General features: G+C 37.0%; 1 protein-coding gene across 6 annotated transcripts; it reads left to right on the forward strand.

The window, feature by feature from the left end:
* Positions 1 to 5,924: 5,924 nt before the first annotated feature.
* On the forward strand, positions 5,925 to 9,204 carry LOC104246776 (bidirectional sugar transporter SWEET1-like). Of its 6 annotated transcripts, none has more exons than XM_070172107.1 (7): positions 6,006 to 6,031; positions 6,604 to 6,640; positions 6,816 to 6,911; positions 7,204 to 7,257; positions 7,817 to 8,096; positions 8,596 to 8,715; positions 8,833 to 9,204. In XM_070172107.1, coding segments are annotated over exons 2-7 (735 nt in total). In that variant the 5' UTR covers positions 6,006 to 6,031; positions 6,604 to 6,638; the 3' UTR covers positions 9,016 to 9,204. The 6 variants fall into 6 exon arrangements, with proteins under 6 accessions (XP_070028209.1, XP_070028210.1, XP_070028208.1 ...); XM_070172106.1 differs by lacking the exon at positions 6,006 to 6,031 and adding an exon at positions 6,042 to 6,074; XM_070172104.1 differs by lacking the exon at positions 6,006 to 6,031 and adding an exon at positions 6,304 to 6,475.
* Positions 9,205 to 22,394: the final 13,190 nt, after the last annotated feature.

The raw sequence follows: 22,394 nt of genomic DNA on the forward strand, positions 1-22,394 counted from the left end.
AAGAAAATACATCTGTCTCTGAGAAAGTAAAACAGAAATGAAGTAAAGATAGGAGGGGACGCCAGGGCCTGCGGACGCCTGCAGGACTACCTTGGGTCTCCTGAATGCAGTAACAACAACCAACCTCTCAATCAACCACTAGCTTCGAAATCTGCAGAGGAAGTGCAGAGTGCAGTATCAGTACAACCGATACCATATACTGGTAAGTGCCGAGCCTAACTTCGATGAGGTAGTGACAAGGCTACAACGGGGCATAACAACATATATAACCTACAACAATTGATACTAAAATAGAAAGGAAATACATAATGAAATATAACAGTAACTTGCAAATGGAACCCAGTCTTCTACCAATACTTAGCTATAACAAATCCTTAAGGAAGTTTCAATACTACAATAATGAGACATAAATGAATACACAAACAACAATTGATGCAGCGCGCATCCTGATCCCACCATGTAGTCAATAACGGTATAAATATTCACCCTTATTACTCCTTTATGCGGCGTGCAACCCGATCCCACCAGTCCACCCTTATTACTCCTCAATATATCACCCTTATTCCTCCTGTTGCGGCATGCAACTCGATCCCACCTTTCCACCCTTATTACTCCTTGTTGTGGTGTGCAACCCGATCCCACCAGACAATCACATTCACCCTTATTCTTCCTGTTGTGGCGTGCAACCCAATACCAATATATATATCAGCACCAATCCCAAAAATAAAGACAAGTATTTTACAAGTTAACTCAAATCCTCCACAACACTTATACCCCAATCCAACACAATGGAATATCACTATAATTATGAAACTTCATCAGTTGAAACTACACAGCAAATCCGACCAAAGTGTACCATGAAATACCAATAAACCAATATAAACCAACAGTGTGGAACAATGGAACAATTAACAATACCATTGGGGAGCAATATTTAACAACAAGCAATTAGACATGGAAGCATCAATAAGCAAATAGTAAGTAAGTTAGGAGACCAATATATAGGGAAATGATGCATAAGTGCTCGTCACCACACATATATGCCACACACATGGTTTTCACATAGCAAGAAAGTCGGGAATCCCTAATCCCTCAAGTCAAGGTTAGACCAAACACTTACCTCAAGCCAACGGGTATTTCAAAGCCCAATCGTCTCTTTACCTCTCGATTCTACCACCAATTCACTCATATCTAGTCATAATTAACTTAATAACATCAATAAATGCTAACGAAATCAATTCTAATGCATAATTATAGGTTTTCTAATATTTTTTCCAAAAAGTCAAAATCCGACCCCGGGCCTGCTTGGTCCAAACTCGAAATTCAGATCAAAACCTGATTACCCATTCACCCGCGATCCAGATATACAATTGGTTTTGGAATTCGGCCTCAATTTGAGGTCTAAATCCCCAAATTTTGAAATTCCTAAGTTCTACCCAAAAACACCCAATTCCACCATGAAAAACCCTAGATTTTGTGATAAAATCTTGTAAGAAGATGAAATAGATTAAAAGAAATAAGTTAGGAATCATTTACCTACGATTTGAAGAAGAAGTGGTCTTTGGAAAATCGCCTCTTGAAGTTTAGGGTTTAAAAATTTGAGAAATGAATCAAAAAATCCCGTCCAAAACTCGTTTTGAACAGTTGCAGGTATTGCATTTTCGAATACAGGTTCGCAATTGCGAACTCACAAATGCGGACATTACTTCGCAAATACGAAGCTTGGCCTGGCTTGCTGGCATCGCAAATGCGAACAAATGTTCGCAAATGCGGCCCATGTTCCAGTCGCAATTGCGACGATGAGCTTCGCATTTGCGAAGGTCCCCTTCCCAGCCTTCTGATCGCAAATGCGAAATACCTTCGCGAGCAAGCCAGAGCAAACCTGCAACATACCAGAAAATTTCCTTAAGTCCAAAATTATTCCGTAGCCTATCCAAAACTCACCCGAGCCCTCGGGGCTCCAACCCAAACATTCACACGGGTGTTAGAACATCATACAAACTTGCTCATGCGATCAAATCGCCAAAATAACACTTAGAACTATGAATTCAACACCAAAACACATGAAATTTTCAAGATAGTTTCAAACTTCCTATTTTCTCAACCAAAGGTCTGAATCACATCAAATCACTTCCATTTTTCACCAAATTTTACAGATAAGGCTTAAATATCATAACGGACCTGCATCGGGCTCCAGAACCAAAATACGGGCCCGATACTAGCAAGATCGAATCTTTTGAATTATTACATTTTCAGTTCTATCAATTTCTTCAAAAATTTATTTCTCGGGCTAGGGACCTCGGAATTCGATTCTGGGCATACGCTCAGGTCCCATATTTTACTACAGACCCTTCGGGACCGTCAGAACATGGGTCTAGATCTATTTATCCAAAACGTTGACCGAAGTCAACATAAATTATCTTTTTAAGCCAAAAAATCATCATTTCTTAAATTTTTCACATAAGGACTTTTCAGATACACGTCCGGACTGCACATGTAAATCGAGGAGGGATAAAAGGAGGTTTTTAAGGCTTCAGAATATGAAATCAAATTCTAAAACAAAAGATGACCTTTTGGGTCATTACTAGAGTATTCTTGGGATATTTTTCACATAGTAAAGCTTATAAGATTTATAAAAAAAAGAAACATGTGTGTAGAAGAAAGTGTACATGAAACTAACATTCTTTATAAGAGGTAGGAACAAGATGATGAAGAAATTGGGCTAGTAAGAAACTCAAGTGAAACCACAGTCCAACCTGAAGCTACACCACAAGAAGGAACAGGTTTGACTTGTTAGAATTAACTTGAAGCAATCGCAACAGCCTGTGGCTAGTTGCTACAAGGGTTAGAGGTAATCCTTAGGTTTACAAGAGGTTTGTAAATATTGTTGTTTTGGCTCAGAGTTCTCGTGAAGTTTTGGAAAAAAATCCTACTGGAAAGTAGGTCGGGATTTTTTTCACCTGTTGAGTTGGGTGTTTTTCAAGTAAAAATACTTGTGTTCTTCACTCGCTGCATTATTTATTCTGTAACAGTAGATTAAGGAACGCATAGAAGAACCATGTCCTTTTATAATCAGTGCACACGAAAAATTGGACACCACACAAATCATCCCCCCTCCCGTTGTGTGGTATTGAAGTATAAAATATCAATTGAATTATTAGATCGAAATAATCATAATTCACGTGAAAGCTAGTAAAGCATATCTTCAATGACGATAAATTGGACAACATAAAGAAATATCAAAAGAGACAAAAGAAATTAACGTGGTTCGGTCTATTGACCTACGTCTACAAATATAAATAAACAATCTGCTATATTAAAGAGAGTACAAAATATCGAAAAATCAAACAACCTTACAAAGTTCGCTCTTGAAGGGGTTAAAGAGGTTCACACAAATGACAAGATAACACTTGTCTCAAACCCCTTAACGACTACTAAGTGAGACATAAGTATCCTCAATTATATAAGTCTAAAATATTTTCCACTAAGAAAATAATAGTCAAATATGAAAATTTTATTATTTCCTTTTAAGAAAAAGAAAAATCAATTATGATAAGCATCCTGCAAAAAAAATTCATATATGATAAGAAATTTAAGGTAAACACCTAATATTGAATAGAAATTTTTTAACTACAATTGGGTAATTTGATTGGTAATTGGAATGGAATATGAAGAAGAAAACACAAAAGAGTAGGACGACGTACTTTTCAACAACAATAACAACAACAACGACCCAGTATAATCTCACAGGTGGGATCTGGGGAGGGTAATATGTACGCAGACCTTACCCCTACCCCGAGGGGCAGAGAGGTTGTTTCCAGGAGACCCTCGGCTCAAGAAAATAACAAGAGACGATATATTAGTACGATCAATTGACTCATAATAAAATAACATAAACTACAAAATAACAGAAATATAAGAAATGTAGGAAATATAAAAATACTAAAAGATGAAAGGTGGAAGGTATAATAACATCCAGCCGATAAAGCTCTGCATCAGTAGCTGACCAGTAGCTTTCTAAGACTAACTCCTAACTGGCTAGTCTCACTCTAGTGCGCTGCAGAAATATTCACAACTTCCCCTAACCTACAACCTTAATGCTCGACCTCCACAATTTCTTATCAAGGGCCATGTCCTCAGTAATCCTAAGTCGCACCATGTCCTACCTAATCACCTCTCCCCAATATTTCTTAGGTCTCCTTCTACCTCTCCTTGTGCCCACCACAGCCAGTCGTTCACACCTCCTCACAGGTGCATCAGTGCTCCTCCTCTGAATGTGCCCGAACCATCTGAGTCTTGCTTCCCGCATCTTGTCCTCCATGGGGGTCATGCCCACCTTCTCTTGAATATCTTCATTCCTAATCTTATCCATCCTTGTATGCCCGCATATCCACCTGAACATCCTCATCTCTGCTACTTTCATCTTCCGGATGTGTGAGTTCTTAACCGGCCACACTCGATCTGATACAACATGACAGGCCTAACCACTACTTTATAAAACCTATCTCTTAGTAACAGTGGCACTAAGAGGTACTTTTCATGGATATATTTTACTTTAAGTAGAATAGGACCATCGATAGGTCCCATTTTAAGTAGGCTGAAACATTTTATATTTTCAAAAGTTTTCTGAAAAAAATTACTATGAGAAAAATCTTGTTTCTAATAATTTTTGAAGCGGTTGGTTCAGATTGCAATCAACATGTTTTCTAATTCGTTATGTGATCTAATCCATCGAGTACACGGTACAGCTCCTCTTTGAACTGCATTTTCTCCATCACAATAATTGTGAAGTGACATCTAAACTAGTTATTGTTGGACAGTTTATTTGCAAAAAATGTATATATTGCCAAAATCACCTAACATATCGGATCGAGTTATAATTATTCATGTTTACTTCTGCGGTAATATAATGAGATAGTTGAGCCTTATTGTTATTTGGCACACACCTTCTGTAGAGGATAAATTCTGGAATCGATCAGGGAAAGGAGCACCATGCCAGCAGCACAATAAATAAAATTGAAATAATTGAAATGAAGAACCCTAAAGATAAGGGGGGGGGGGGGAATTGAAGTAAATAAGAGCATATAATTTTACAAAATAATCCGTATCCACGATTGCACCAAGTATTCTTCAAATATAAAAGTACAATGTTTTGTTCAGGGAAGCTATAATGAAAAAAAAAATGGTGGGATTAAACTCAAAGAACAAAGAGGTTAAGAAAATAGTTTAAGTCATGAGTTTCAGATATGACATGTCAACCTTTTTTTTGATGGGCGGATCTATATATAAAATTTGGGTGCTCAATCCCCCATTAACCTCAACTTAGAATAGGTATAGTTCTCAGAGGCGGATGTAGTGTAATGACTACGAGTTCAATTGAACCCATAACTTTCGACGCGAAGTAAAAATTTGAATGTAAAAATTACAAAAATAATAGATATGAACCCATAACTTTAAAAATATAATGGGTTCAATGTTAAAAACATTAAAATTGAACCCATAAAATTTAAATCCTGGATCCATCTCTGATAGGTCTATAAAAAATTCATTAAAACTGATATAAAAGATCAGAAAGTACCCGGAAAGAAAAACACTATTGGTGCTTTAGTTAAGGTAGAATGATGGAGAGTTTGGTTTTGTTAGTGGGCGAGAGTTCGAAACTCAATCCTAGCAAAAGTCCTTTTTTATAACCAGCTGGTAAACTATTCTTTTTTTCTTATATTCAAGCAACTTTCTTTCTTCTTCTTTTTTCTTAAAAGAAAAATGTTTCCCTCAATTAGGTAATTTTTTTTTTTAATTCTTTCAAGTACTCTTTCTTAACCCAATACTACTTTTTTATATATTTTTTCGCTGACATTTGTTTTTGTTTTTTTTTCTATAGCAAAGCAAAAGAATAAAGGGTATAGTGAAAATCGAAACGGAGTGAGGAGAGAAGAAGACAGCTGCGGATTACCAAAGAAGAGTAGAAAGGATAAGGAGCTGCGGAGAGCGGAAACATCGCTAAGTTGTCTCGGCTGATCTATAGCTCACGGTTACGAGCCGTAAAATTAGTAATACTTATATAATATATTAGGGTAAATTGTCCGTATTACAATCTTAAAGCGTAATTCTTCTTCAAATCCTATGTAAACGCAAAATAATTTGTATACCGCACTTTTTTTTAGAAAGGATAAGGACCTCACCTCATAAAACAAGTATACAAACACGTATACTGCTGGGAAAACAAGAAAGCAAAAAAATTGTTTCTTTTAGCCAACCTGTTTGTTTTGGCGCTATTTATACATATCTCTATGTTGCCACTTTTCCCCATAAACCACCATTCTACAGCACCGTTTTCATAATCTTTTGCTTCACAAATATCCTCTTCTTTTTTCCTTTCCTTTCTAGCTTAGCTCTTTCCAACTTTCTTAAAGAAAACTAAAAACCTCTGCCATGGCAATCATCAAAATTCTCCACACTTTATTTGGGATTTTTGGTAGGAGTTTTCATTTCCATTCACTTCTGGTCTTTCCTTTTAAATTTCGCTTTACTTTTCTTGGATTTTGACTGTGGTTCATGACGTAATTAATTGCTTATTTTTCTTGTACTTGTTTCTTGGAACAGGCAATGTTACTGGTTTGTTTCTCTTTTTGGCCCCCATGTAAGCAGCCTTCTTGAAATTTTTCTTGTCATTTTTTCTTCTTATCATTTTACTTTTTAGGTAACATTTTATTAATTTTTAAATGAAAACGTTACCTCAAAAACGTAGTCGAAATGCATTCAAGTTGTGAAAAATTATTTTACTTAACTCTCTTTTTCTTTTCTTGATGGTGAAGGATTACATTTAAGAGGGTCATTATGAATAAATCAACAGAACAATTTTCAGGCATTCCATATGTAATGACTCTGCTCAACTGCTTACTCTCTACTTGGTAATTTTCTTGAATTAAGCTATCTCAATTATGTGTTTATTTTGTTCATTTTTTTCTTTTTGGGAATTTACTTACTTTTGACCTTGTAGGCTTTACTTCCTAGTTGAAACAAACTTCCCCTGTTGAATAGTCAAAAGCAGAGTTCTAGAAGAGGTGTGGGTATTAAATTTGTAAATTAGGATAGCCTTCATTTTGTCAATGGCTAAGGTTTAATGTAAAATATCATTAGTGAATTTCTTTCATATTCTTTAGAAAAGACTTAATTAATGCAAAACTCTTTTTTTTTTAAAAGGAAAAAAAATATGGATCCAGGATTTCAAGAGGATGGGTGCACTATTGTGAAGAGGTAGATCCGGTATTTACATTTGACGGGTTTAGCTTTAGTCTCTTACCTTGAACCCACTACACTTTTGAAATTATAGGTTCAAAATTATATTCTTTTTGAAATTACTAATTTTCACATGTATATTTATACTCCGTGTCGAAAACAAGACCATCCGAAGTGGTATTTGAACTGTCAATTTTAGTTGTAATTATTGCACTATAAAAGTCCTTGAGCATGGGTGCATACACATATATGTTATTATACGTGGTTTAGAGAGAGGAGCATGTGTTCACGTGAACCCATAGCCTATGACCTAGATATGCCACTGTGTTTCACCTAAAGTGTCAAAGTATATATTTATCCTAGAAATCAGCTTGTTATTGTCCTTGAGATTTTATGAAGTAACATTTTAGTCATTGTGTGGGTTTTACTCTCTAAATTTTGTATCCACAAAAGAGAAAATTGATTAACACCAATACGGAGCTCTGAAATTTCTGATAATTGTGGACAATATTGGATTGTGGATATTCTCCTTTACAACATTGTTAATTCAAATATTTTGAGGATTATGATAAAACAGGTATGGTCTGCCATTTGTGTCACCAAACAACATACTGGTATCAATAATCAATGGCACAGGTGCAGGACTTGAGGCATTCTATGTGTTAACATTCCTCATATTTGCACCCAAGAGGGAGAAGGCAAAAATCTCTGGAATTCTATTTGTTGTCCTTTCTATATTCTCAACTGTGGCTTTGGTCTCCATGTTAGCTCTCCATGCCAATAAAAGGAAGATCTTTTGTGGTTTTGCTGCTGCAATTTTCTCTATCATTATGTATGGTTCTCCCTTGTCAATTATGGTATGTAATTTTTATCTTACTCCTCAACATATAGTGTGTCACTAAATAAATACAAACGCGTAAGTCTAAGAAATTATCATATAAATAGAAAACCGTAAAGAATGTGGTGGGAATCTTAACGAGAGAATTTATGTTCGAACCTTGAATATGGTAAATCGGTACTTATCTTGAATGCAGGGTAAGGCTACACATGATAAATCACTATGGTCCGACCCTTTTCCGGACCCTTGTATGATAGAATTAATTAGTACTTATCTTTGAATGCAGGATAAGGCTACGTATGATAGACCCTTCTGGTCCGGCCCTTTCTCGGACTCCTATACGATAGAATTAATTAGTATACTTATCTTGAATAGGTTTGCTTTTTAATTGAATAGACTAGTCATGTTGTCCTAATTAATCATTCGAAACTACTTTCATGGGAGTGCTTATCTTTTTTGGTTGGTTAAATAACTTGTCATGGAGTTTGTTCTAATTGATTTTTATCCTATTTTGGCAGAGGCTAGTGATAAAGACTAAAAGCGTGGAGTACATGCCATTCTTCTTGTCTCTCTTTGTTTTTCTCTGTGGTACATCATGGTTCGTCTATGGATTGCTTGGGAAAGACCCTTTCATTGCTGTAAGTATTATATAAGTAGTCTAATTAAAAACCTCTTCTATCATTTAATTGGCTCCATTTCCAATTATTAAGTTTAAATTATTTGATTTGTCGTAAACATTGCGATAAATTGTTTAGGTACCAAACGGGGTAGGAGGTTTGCTAGGAACAGCACAGCTGATATTGTATGCCATCTACAGAGACAACAAAGGAAAAGGCAAGAAAGGTGAGGAAGATAAAACTTCAGAAATGGAATTAGGGAAGCCCCAAGAGAATAAGGATCAACTACCTAACACCCTAAATGGAGATGCAAAAGCATGATATTTGGGATTAATTCAATCAAAAAACAAAATATAATTAATTCCAAACTTTATGATGCTCATTTTAATTTTTCCTAATTGGAAGGAGTAATCCTCAGCGAATCAAGTGTACTTGTAGTAACTTTAGCCATAACTAGCTACTATTTCCCTTATTGTCGTCAAAGTTATATAAGAGTATTATCAACTACTATATTTCTTTTGTACTTTAGATTTATGTAAAAAAATTCAAGTACAGTAAAATACAACCATCACAGTACTAGTAAAGTTGAAACGCAAACATCATTAAATAAAGTGGGAATAATAAGCTTGTGGATTTTAATTATGTGGTTCCCGCAAAATAGTTGAGTAGTTAAGATGCCACATTTGTATCACAATTATTTAAGCTTGAAGGGAATAGCCTTCTAATTTTTTTTATTTTTTTTTGGTTCTTTCCACTTTAAGTCTTTAACTATGTAAAAGAAAAATGATGATTTTGTATTTTTGAAGAAAACGAAAACTTTAATGATCATAAGTTGTTAGGAGTAACTTTAATGATCAGAAATTGTAACACTATTTGCACTCGAGTAATATATTCTATCCACAACGTTATGGAAAAGTTTGAAAACGGCGGTCTTTTCAAATGGAAACTTTTAAATTTTAAAAATACAAAATGACGAGAGAAAAAAAATTACAACTGCCTTCTAGTTGCAGACCGGATTGTAACAGCAAACAGTCACCGTTTATTAAACGAATCGTCTTTGTACATGTACTTCTGACGTATATATATGCATGAAATATGTTCTATAATTATATACGTACATTTATAGAAAAAAAAATCGTATCTATCCAAAATAGCAAAAATTACTAGTGAACATTCAACTCGTGACATCGCTGCTGTATCAATAATTTAATTAAACGGAAAAGAGTCAAATATGTCCCTGTACTATCTAAAATAGTTTAAATATATTCTTACTATTTGGTTATATAAGGCCCTACCATTATACCATAAAACAAATATACCCTTATTTTTAAGGGTGTGTCACGTGGCTGCAATAGATTAAATTGACCCATTCCTTTTGTTTTTAACCCGGTTCACTTACAAAAATACTACCCGACCCAAAGTCCAACCCCATTGCTTCTCTCTCTCCTCTTTTCCTCATCTCTTCTCCTCACCTTACTGTTATGACATTGGCCGGAATCTCCACCGGCGAACTCGCCGTAAACCATGGGAAACCTTCAGATTTGTCACCTCACACCGTCTCTCTACCTTTCTCTATACCTATATACACATTTATATACGGATCTGGAGAAATACATAAAAGAGGCCAGAGATCTGAGTTTTGGGTCTAGATTTTACTGGATCTGACCGGAAATACATTTTTCCGGCGAGTCATTTGCTCTCCTTTTTCATATTTTCCTTTTATTTTACGGATCCGGAAGGGAGATGAAATAGATAGCTGAAACTCCGACCTTGGTGTTTGATCAGAATCTTGCCGAAGAATTTTCCGGCGACGTTTGTGCACATGTTCCCTCTGACCGTGCTCCATTTCTAACGCCTTTGTAGCAGCATCTCAGCCTTTGTTGGTTACGTCATTTTATAAAACCAAAAGTTTGGGCTGTAGTGTCAAAATTAATCTAATTGGTTTTGGGATTAGATTTTTGGAAATCTGCCAGCATCTTGATATCCAAACTTATTAAATTGCCGGAGAAATTGAAATCTTTTGTTATTGCCATGGTCTCATCACAATTTTTTTATTGCTTCACTTACTTTGTATGTTTTATTTTGATGCTTCTGTATCCATTTTTTACAGGTCCAGCGAACCTCCGATAATTTATGCACAATCATTTATTTCTTGTTTTTGTCACTGAACTTTGGGTCGGGTAGTATTTTTTATAAGTGAACCGGGTCGGGTAGTATTTTTTATAAGTGAACCGGGTTAAAAAACAAAAGGAATGGGTCAATTTAATCTATTGCAGCCATGTGGCACACCCTTAAAAATAAGGGCATATTTGTTTTATAGTATAACGGTAGGGTCTTATATAACCAAATAGTATAACGAAAGATATATTTAAACTATTTTTGATAGTACAAGGACATATTTGATCCTTTTCCGTTAATTAAATGATACTGAGAAACAAGCGGGTTATATATATCCTTGTAAAGTTGTGCTTTATCTGTGGTAATTCTAAAAGTATTTCTTCGTTAGTTGGAAAACGAATCTATCCGAGTCAAATTTTTTGAGAACATATCGAGTAGGAATTGAATTTGTTTAGATATGTGTTATGGGCAAATATAGTGTTCGATTTTCTTTACAAGGTACAAAATATATCGGTAAATATCTGATATAATTTTACAACATCAAAATAATGAACTCTAGCAAATTAAAAAGATCTTCTAGTTAATTAAATCGAGTCCACATATGTGTTAATTTTTCCCTTTGTTCCTTTCCAAAAAAAAAAAAAAAAACTAAAATCAAAATAAGTTTGAATGATGTATATATCCAAGTATCGTGATTGTGTTACGCACAAGATGCCAAATAATTTGTACAAGTTGATATTTTCTCGGAACTTTAAAAAAAAAAACAATTGCTCTCTCCGATTTTCCTATAAATGGTGAAAAAGATCACATGATTTTGTGACGAAGGAAACGTTGTCAGATTCCTACCTCCAGAATGAAACAAGTAATGCCGTGATTATCTGACGTACTGGAACTGATTCAAAATATTGTGCCATACCAGAAGCATTGGAATCTGAGTTTGTAGTAGTACATTTAAAATGCAAGATGTCACACGTTTTAAACTTAGAAACTCTTTCATTTAAAAATTATAAATTTATCCTTAATAATGTACTACTATAAAAATGATATGACATATCGATTGCACCAGGATTTTAAAGATACCTTAGATGTGTTATGTGTTACTGATTTTTTTTGTTTGTTTAACTTAGGGGTGTACATAGGTCGGATTGGTCCGAGTTTTATAATTATGAAACCGAATTAATTGTGTCGGGTTATTAAATTTAAAGACCAAACTAAATCAATAAAACTCGGATTTTTCAATCTCGGTTTATCTCGAATTTTTGGGTTATTCGAATTTTTTCGGGGTTTTTTCCCGGTAAAATCTTCGTAGCACAAAACATATAAGTTGTGCTCAAAATATTTCTTTAATTCTAGTAAGATACAACTGTATAAGGTATTTTCCAAGAAAAAAATGCAAAAATATGAGATGTGTCATGGCATTATCCTAAAATATTCAAGCTAAAGAAAAAATAAAAATAGATTATGCATTTTTATCTAAATCATTTCAAAACAAAAAATAGATAATGAATGCATTGTCGTTCCTAGTATTGAATTGAATGTCTTTTGTTAGCGTTAGTATTGATTTGATTTTGATTTGAACTTTTGTTAGCACTATTAAGTTTCTAATATTAATGGTTTAAAAATTTATTAGAACATTCAATAGTTCTAAATCCAACGTTGAAATAATATTTTAAAAGATAAAATAATGAAAAGGTTTAATATATATATATATATATATATATATATATATATATATATATATATATATATATACATTCACTAGTTCTAAATCCAACGTTGAAATAATATTTTAAAAGATAAAATAATGAAAAGGTTTGATATATATATTACATCACAATAATTATATTTATATATTAAATATATCTAAAAAATTTATATATGTAATGTCGGGTTGGTTTGGTTCCAGTTTGACTTTCTTTAGTTAAAATCAAACCAAACCAATTATGATCGAGTTATTTTTTCCAACACTAAATTAAATCAAACCAAATCATAGTCGAATTTTTTTTTCTCGATTTAACTCAAATTATTGGGTTGGGCCAGTTTATCGGTTTCCTTTGTACCCCTAGTTTAACTCTATACCGGTCTATAGAATGAAACGGGAAAGTCTATAATTTAGGCTTGAGAAAAAGAAAAACAAAAGAATTTCTTGGCATACGTAGTCATCTCGTTGCTTGTACTCATCAAGGAATGAAAGGTCTAGATTTATACACGTCTTTCCCTAAAAACACAAAGAGAGATCACCATCGTAGAGATAAAAGGTAGGGCACTATTTTGGAATTGATTAATTTCCGCAAAAACACATTTTGATTCACTAACTTTACCTAAAAAAGTTTCGAATCATTGAGGATTGCAAGTGCACAACTAAAAAGCTTAACTAACATGACAAATTAGACATGTTTTTAAGCCTGTTTCTGACACCTAGCTATGCTATAGAATGCAACTCGACAATATTATTATCATAACAACTAGCAATCATGCAACTCAAGAACAAAGTTAGTAGCATCTTCAAATCACAAACGTAACAAAACTATGCTTCCTTATTCCCAAGGTAAATTATGAAGGTTACACTAGTTTGCAATAATTAATTTGTGATCGTTAGCATTTTCCCTATAATGAGAGAGAAAATAAATCCTTAAATTGTAGTGGGATTGGGATAAATGTACGAAATCCGCTACTAGAAATCCGCTAAAAATCGATTAAAATTTTCCGACCAACGTTGGTCGATCAAAAAAAGCGATCAAAAATTGTCACGACCCGGATTACCCACCTTCTGAAGTTGTGATGACACCTATTCGTGAAAGCTAGGCAAGCCAATTATTAGGGTTCTACACATTTAACACTCAACCCAAACAGATATAAGCCAAAAACTAAAGTTAAACAGATTATAAAAGCAGAAGAGTTATAACATGATCAAATAATCCAATACAAGTCTACCATCAGATCTGGTGTCACAACTTCACGAACATCTACGAGTTACTACAAATACTGATCTGAAAAGAAAGTACAACTGTTCTCGGAAAGAAAAGGAGACAACAGAAAGCTAAAACAGGGAAGGGGGCTTCAGGCTCTACAGACGCCAATAAATCTATCTTGATCTCCCTGGACTGAAGGCAACTACCTCAACTACTCACCGGGTCTGGTACCGAAATCTGCACAAAAGAGTGCAGAGTGTAGTATCAGTACAACCGACCTCATGTACTGAGTAAGTGTCGAGCCTAACCTCGATGAAGTAGTGACGAGGTTAGGACACGACAATCATATATACCTGTGCAGATAAATCGTATACTGACAGAAATATAATAACAGAAATCAATAGAATAAAGTGGGAAAGGGACATGCTGCGGGTAATAACAGGTTCTAACAATAAGTCAATAAAGAAGCATCAATAAAGGAGCATAATGAGCATCATATTTAAATCCACACAATAATGAAACGGTAACACGAGCACGGCATCACCCTTCGTGATGTTACTCTCGTCCTCATCATATGAAATATCATAAACGGCACGGCATCACCCTTCGTGCATTACCTCACATAATCATGGAACAACATCACCCGTCGTGCATTATTCCTCACAATATCGGCACGGCATCACCCTTCATGCATTAACTCCTCAAATCATGGCACGACATCACCCTTCGTGCATTATCACTCATAATATCATGCACGGCGACACCCTTCGTGCTTTACACTCACTCACAATATCATGCACGACATCACCCTTCGTTCTTTACACTCTTCCTCACCCAAACAATAGAAACAATAAGTCCCGGCAAGGGAATCAATAATATTAATAATAACATCCCGGCAAAGAAATCAACAATAACGTCCCGACATGGGATTCATCTATAACCAATCTCGTTTTCAACAATTACTTTACAAAATGAAACTCAACTTGTGTCAATTCTCAACAATAATCAATTACCAAGAAACTTTCATAAGCTTTGTTCAACATTAATAATCATCAATTTGAGCATGATCGATACATAATAGAGTCACAACAATCATGATATAAGACTCACGGGCATGTTTGACACCAACGTATAGATACTTTTCACCACACCTAAACGTCGTACTCGATACAAACACATAGCAAATAGACCACAACTCTTATTCCCTCAAGCTAAGGTTAGGCCAAACACTTACCTCGATTCCACGAACAAATTAAGCTTCAACTACCGCTTTACCCCTCGGTTCCACTTCCAATTCACTTGTATCTAGTCACAATCTTCTTAATAACATTAATATATGCTAAATAAACCAATTCTAATGCATGAAAATAGGTTTCTCATTGTTTTCCCCAAAAAGTCAAAAATCGACTCCGGGCCCGCTTGGTCAAAACCCGAAGTTCGAACCAAAACTCGATCACTCATTCACTCACGAACTCAAATATGTAATTAGTTTTGAAATCGGACCTCAAATTGAGGTCCAAATCCCCAAAATTTGAAAATCCTAACTTCTACCCAAAAAAAATAATTTTCCATGAAAAATCCTTGATTTTGAAATGAAATCATGTAAAAAGATGTTATAGATTGAAGAAAATAAGTTAGAAATTACTTACTAATGATTTGGAGAAGTTTGTGCCTTTGAAAAATCGCCTAAGGAGGTTTAGGGTTTAAGAGAGTTGGAAAAATGAAGAAAACCCCGTCTGAAATCTCATTTAGCAGGCCTCAGATGTCGCAATTGCGACCAGGGGTTTGTAATTGCAAACCCTTTGGAATCTTGTCATCCTCGCAATTGCGAAGGAAAACATCGCATTTGCAATGGGCAGGCTTCGCAATTCTTACCCAGTGTTTGCATTTGCGAAGAGGGCCTGCCCAGGCTTGGTTCGCATTTGCGACATTGTGGTCGCATTTCCCAAACCTGAGAACTTCGTATTTGCGAAGCCTGATCTTGCAGAGGCCTGTTACATAGCTGAAACATACCAGCAATTTTCCTAAGTCCAAATTCACTCCGTAGCCTATTCAAAACTCACCCGAGCCCTCGGGGCTCCAAACCAATCATGCACGCAAGTCTAAAATATTATATGGACTTACTCGTGCGATCAAATCATCAAAATAACATCAACAACTACGAATTAAACATCAAATTCATGAAATCACTCAAGAACATTGAAATTTCTATTTTCTCAACCATAGGTCCGATTTATACCAAACCAATTCCGATTCTTACCAAATTTCACAGATCCAACTTAATTATTATTTTAAACTTGTACCATGCTCCAGAACCAAGATACGGGCCCGATACCATCAAGAAAAGGCATCATTTCACTTCTAAAAGCCTTTATATTTTCATTAAATAATTTTCTTTAAAAATTCTTTTCTCGGGCTTGGAACCTCGGAATTTGATTCCGGGCATACGCCCAAGTCTCATATTTTACTACGGACCCTATGGGACCGTCCGATCACGGGTCCGAGTCCGTTTACAAGGAATGTTGACCAAAGTCAACTTTAACCAATTTTTATGACCAAATTCATATTCTAAAATTTCACATAAAAGCTTTTCGGAAACACGCCTGGACTGCACACACAAATCGAGATGCGACAAAAAGAGGTTTTCAAGGCCTCGGGACATAGTTTTGACTTCTAAAATAAGAGATGACCTTTAGGGTCATCACATTCTCCACCTCTAAAACAACCATTCGTCCTCGAATGGACATAGAAAAGTACTTGAGTTGGTGAAGAGATGAGGATAACGGCTCCGCATATAAATCTCGGACTCCCAGGTCGCTGCCTCAATAGGCTAACCTCTCCACTGCACACAAACTGAAGGGAAATTCTTCGATCTCAACTGACGAACCTACCGGTCTAGAATAGCTATCGGCTCCTCCTCATAGGTCAAGTCCTTGTCCAACTAGACAGTGTTGAAGTCTAACACGTGGGATGGATCACCGTGATACTTCTAAAGCATGGATACATGAAAAAACTGGGTGCACAACTGATAATCTCGGCGGCAACGCAAGTCTGTAAGCCACCTCTCCCACTCAATCAAGAATCTCGAAAGGACCAATGAATCTAGGGCTTAGCTTGCCTGTTACAACCCATATCCACATGTGTTAGTTCATGCCATATATTAGTTAACATAAATCCAAGAAGGAATTATCTTTGAGATGATAAGAAGTCAATCCTGATGGTCTTAAGTGATACAAGAGTGTATAAGGGTGATTAACCAATATTAGAAGTTAAACGAATTAAGGATGTTGTAACTCGTATTTTCAGGTAATCTAGCGGTGCTTAATACACTCAAGAGGTCATTTATTAAGGTATTTTAATCATATAATATCCGTATCATAAGTCTTGAAGTCAAACGAGTTATGAAACAAAAGTCGACAAAAGTTGTCGCAACTTAGGTTCATAATTTTACTTAAACATTAGGTCAAATGTTTCTAATATTTTCTCATAATTTACAAGGAATTACGGGGTTATCTACCCACCAAATTAAAGATCTATGAGTCTAGTTTCCAACGCATTAAACCGTTCATCGATACGATCTCGGAGTAGAGAGATATTCGCATTTTCGCGAGACTGCGCCAAGCACCTCTCTATGGGGCCCACTAAGTCGGTTTAAGATATTTGGACCTATATAGGATGCCTCCAACCCGTTTTAAGTCATTTCTTTTCATTATTTTCAGACCTTAGAACCCTAGTAACATCCTCTCAAGGTTCTCTCAAGATTCAAGACCCAAAAAAGGGCAAACAACACAAATCAAGTGTCGGGAATTCCGTGGCGCTAGTAAGTCTCTTGTTCTTCTTGTTGTTGCTCATTTTTGTGTCGTTCCAGCTCGTGTGGGAGGTTGTTTTAAAGGGTATATGTTCTGTAAATACTCCCTAATGTTCTTAATATCAATCCTAGGTGATTTCAAGCCTTCTAAAGTGATTCTAGTGCCGAAAAACACTAATTGATCGCTAGTTTCATTTTTTTGTTGTTGTGGCAGCATTGGAGGGATATTTCTTGGAAATTTAAGGTCAAATTGGAGTTGTTCTTTCTGTATAAAGGTAAGGAACCTCTTACTCTATATGTATTTAAGATTATCCAAGTTGCGGCTAAGCCATTGAAGCTAGAACTTGTGAGATATATATCGAAAGGTTTGGTAGTAGTGTTATTGTTTTGTGGACTGTTTTGCGTTGTTGTTGGGCTGCGTATTTTACTACTATCTTGTGGAGTTTTGGAGGAGGAAGGGTGTGGAGAAACACCATATATATGTAGGTTTATGGGCTGATAGTTATTCGTAACATTTCCAGGTTGTTTGACACGACTACGGTGGTCGTCGTATGTATGGAGTGATTAGGCTGTGTGTGGACTATTTTGGGAGGCTCAATATGTTTATTATTGATGATGTTTGGGCTGTTTGGTGATTGTTTTTGAATGGTGTGAGGTCATATATATAGGGGAGGTGCTGTCCGTTTCATCGTAAAATAGGTTGTGGTCGATACATAATAGTTATGACGCTTAAATGATAATGATAGTATCGTTTCTCTTATTGTAGACTAAGGAGTTTTGACAATTGCATAGCTTGAGATTGGGGCAGTATATACAAGGTATGTGAGGCTATCCCTTTCCTTCTTTTGCACGACTCCGATTGTACATAATGTAATGAACGAGCTTCCAAAGATACTCTACTCTTAGAAGCTAGCAGTACTTACATTGTTTTCCCTCTTATGGAACGATTGATGTTAATGTTGCTTCTCTTATTCTTATGTTATCAATGTTGTTCATACTTCCTGAATCTTATAAGGTTCATAGTGAAGACTTAGTCCTAATAACGTGTACAGAGGATACCGACCTTACGTCACTCCGAAAGGTTTAGAATGTGATTCCATGAGTCGAGCATGCATTATATATATGTATCTATTTTACTCTACCGAGCCACGCTATAGTTGGCCGGGTACGGCACCTATTGTGCAACCACTGATCAGTTGGGTTTTACCGAGCTCCACGTGGCCGGGTACGATTCTACCGAGCCTATTATGGCCGGGTACGATATGATGATGATGATGCCCACAGAGGCGAATGCTTTAAAGGTTTATGTATTTATACATATGTATCATGCATTTCATGTAAGTAGCCCTCAGAGGTACTAAGATGTTACAGGTTGTATATTCTTTATCCTTGCTTACATTACTGATCGTATTTATGGTTCCTTGCCTTACATACTCAGTACTTTATTCGTACTGACGTCCTTTTATTTGTGGACGCTGCATGTCGTGCTGCAGGTCCTGATAGACAGGCAGGTGCAGCTCCCCCACCACAGTAGACTGTCCAGTTCAGCGGTGATTGGCGAGATCCCTTCTCCGGACTTGCCTTGGTCTTGGTATGCAATTTTTGTTATAGACATTATGGGTATGTCGGGGCCCTATTCCGGCTATGTTGCAACACTTATGTTCTTTTAGAGGCTCATAGACAGGTGTCGGCTCATGTATAGTTTGGTATGCCTTGTCGGCTAGTTTTTGTTGTATAGTCTTTCATAGTAGCGTGGTAGCTCATACCTTATACGTAGTTTCTTGATTGTCTGGTCATCCCCTACTATGTATGTTCATGCCGTCATATTTTATTGTTGGTTGTCCATGATCTAGGTATACCATTTATATTGATCTCGTCAGTCTTAAAAGATAATAATGAAGGTTAGATAAAATGTACGTTGGTGCTCGGCAAGTGTGGTCGGGTGCTAGTCATGGCCCTTCAGTTTGGGTCGTGACATTGCCCTTCTTCATAAATCTCATCACGCCCTTCATGGGCGACATCCGAAGCAACACTCGCTCTCCGACCATGAATACCACATCGCGAACCTTACGGTCGGCATAACTCTTTTGCCTTGACTGAGCTGTACGAAGCCTATCCTGAATGATCTTAACCTTATCCAAGACATCCTGTACTAGATTTGTACCCAACAACCGAGTCTCTCCCGACTCAAACCATCCAACCGGCGACCGACACTACCTACCATATAAAGCCCCATAGGGAGACATCTGGATGCTCGATAGGTAACTGTTGTTGTAGGAAAACTATGCTAATGGAAAGAACTGATCCCACGAACCTCCAAAGTCAATAATACATGCTCGGAGCATATCCTCCAAAATCTGAATAGTATGCTCGGAATGTCCGTCCGTCTGAGGATGAAATGTTGTGCTCAACTCGACCCGTGTGCCCAACTCACGCTGAACTGCTCTCCAGAAATGCGAGGTAAACTGCGTACCTCGATCAGAAATGATAGACACGGGCACACCATGAATACGAAAGATATCCCAGATATAAATCTTTGTCAACTACTCAGAAGAATAAGAGACTACCACAAGAATGAAATGTGTTGACTTAGTTAGCCTATCCACAATAACCCACACTACATCAAACTTTCTCTGAGCCGTAGGAGTCCAACAACGAAGTCCATAGTGATACGCTCCCACTTCCACTCAAGAATCTCAATCTTTTGGAACAAACCACCAGGTCTCTGATGCTCGTATTTTACCAGCTGACAATTCAAACACCAAGCTACATACATAACAATATCCTTCTTCATCCTACTCCACCAATAATGATACCGCAAGTCCTGATACATCTTAGCGGCGCCCGGATGAATGTAAAACCGGGAACTATGTGCCTCCTCTAGAATCAACTCACGAAGTCCATCCACATTAGGCACACAAATACGACCATGCATCCTCAAAACTCCATCATCTCCAAATGTAACCTGCTTGGCACCCCCGTGCCGCACCATGTCTCTAAGGACAAGCAAATAAGGATCATTATACTGCCGATCTCGGATACGCTCAAATAATTAAGAACGAGCGACTGTGCAACTAGCACACGACTGGGCTCAGAAACATCCAACCTCATGAACTAATTGGCTAAAGCCTGAACATCCAAAGCAAGCGGTCTCTCATTAATCGGAATATGCGCAAGACTGCCATACTGGCTGACTTCCTACTCAAAGCATCGGCCACTACATTGGCCTTCCCCGGATGATACAAGATGGTGATATCATAGTCCTTCAATAGCTCCAACCACCTCCTCTGCCTCAAATTTAGCTCCTTATGCTTGAACAAGTATTATAAACTCTTATGATCCGTGAACACCTCACACGACACGCCATATAAATAATGCCTCCAAATCTTTAGCACGTGAACAATAGCTGCTAGCTCCAAATCATGAATTGGATAATTTTTCTCGTGGATATTCAACTGCCACGAAGCATATGCAATAACCTTGTCATTCTGCATCAACACCATACCAAGTCTAATACAAGATGCATCACAATATACTGTATATGGCCAAGAACCTGTAGGCAATACCAACACCGGCGCCGTAGTCAAAGCTGTCTTGATCTTCTGAAAGCTCGCCTCACACTCGTCCGACCACCTGAACTAGGCACCCTTCTGGGTCAACCTGGTCACCGGGGCTGTAATAGATGAAAACCCCTCCACAAACCGACGGTAATAGCCCACCAAACCCATGAAATTTAGGATCTTTATAGCTGATGCAGGTCTAGGATAGTCCTTGACTGCCGCAATCTTCTTAGGATCCACTTGAATACCGTCTGTTGATACAACATGAACCAGGAATGCAACTGAACTCAACCAAAACTCACATTTCGAAAACTTATCATATAACTAATCGTCTCTTAGAGTCTGGAGAACTACTCAAAGATGCTACTCATGCTCCTCCCGGCTGTGGGAATAGATCAAAATGTCATCAATAAAGAAAATCATGAGGGAATCCAAATAAGGCTTGAACACTCGGTTCATCAAATCCATGAAAGCTGTTGGAGCATTTGTCAACCCAAATGACATCACTAAGAAATCATAATGCTCGTACCGAGTGCGAAAAGTTGTTTTAGGGACATCGGATGCCCTAATTCTCAACTGATGGTAGCTAGATCTCAAATCAATCTTCAAAAACACTTTGGCACCCTAAAGCTAATCAAACAAATCATCGATCCTCAGTAATGGATACTTATTCTTGATTGTGAACAACATCCGCATTGATCTGTCCTTCTTCTTAACAAACAACACCGACGCACCCCAAGGTGAGACACTAGGTCTAATAAAGCCTTTTATCAAGCAGGTCTTGCAACTGTTCTTTCAACTCTGGCGGGCCATACGATATGGCGGGACAGAAATGGGCTAAGTGCCCGGAGCCAAATCAATGCAAAAGTCAATATCCCTGTCGGGTGGCATCCCTGGCAGTTCTGAAGGAAATACCTTTGGAAACTCACGAACAACGGGCACAAATCCATAGAAGGAACCTCAACACTAGAATCACGAACATACGCCAATTAAGCCAAACACCCGTTTTCAACCACACGCCGAGCCTTTATATAAGAAAAAACCCTACTAATAGAATGATTGGGAGTCCCTCTCCACTCCGATCGAGGAAAACTCGGCAATGCTAAGGTCGCGGTCTTGGTGTGATAGTCCAATACAACATGATAAGGGGATAACCAATCCATCCCCAAAATGACATCAAAATCTACGATATCGAAAAGTAAGAGATCTACACGGGTCTCAAGACCCCCAATAATAACCACACACGAGCGATAGACTCGATCTATAATAATAGAATCACCCACTGGTTTAGACACATATATA

This window comes from Nicotiana sylvestris, chromosome 4, assembly GCF_000393655.2.
Source record: "Nicotiana sylvestris chromosome 4, ASM39365v2, whole genome shotgun sequence".
NCBI lineage: Eukaryota > Viridiplantae > Streptophyta > Magnoliopsida > Solanales > Solanaceae > Nicotiana > Nicotiana sylvestris.

What these genes read in the sequence shown, in the direction of transcription:
- LOC104246776 (XM_070172104.1), top strand. Translation starts at nt 6,433, where the DNA reads ATGGCAATCATCAAAATTCTCCACACTTTATTTGGGATTTTTG. An exon ending in AACTGCTTACTCTCTACTTG is followed by an intron (nt 6,912 to 7,203) that starts GTAATTTTCTTG and finishes TTTTTTTAAAAG; the next exon opens with GAAAAAAAATATGGATCCAG. An exon ending in GGAAAGACCCTTTCATTGCT is followed by an intron (nt 8,716 to 8,832) that starts GTAAGTATTATA and finishes TAAATTGTTTAG; the next exon opens with GTACCAAACGGGGTAGGAGG.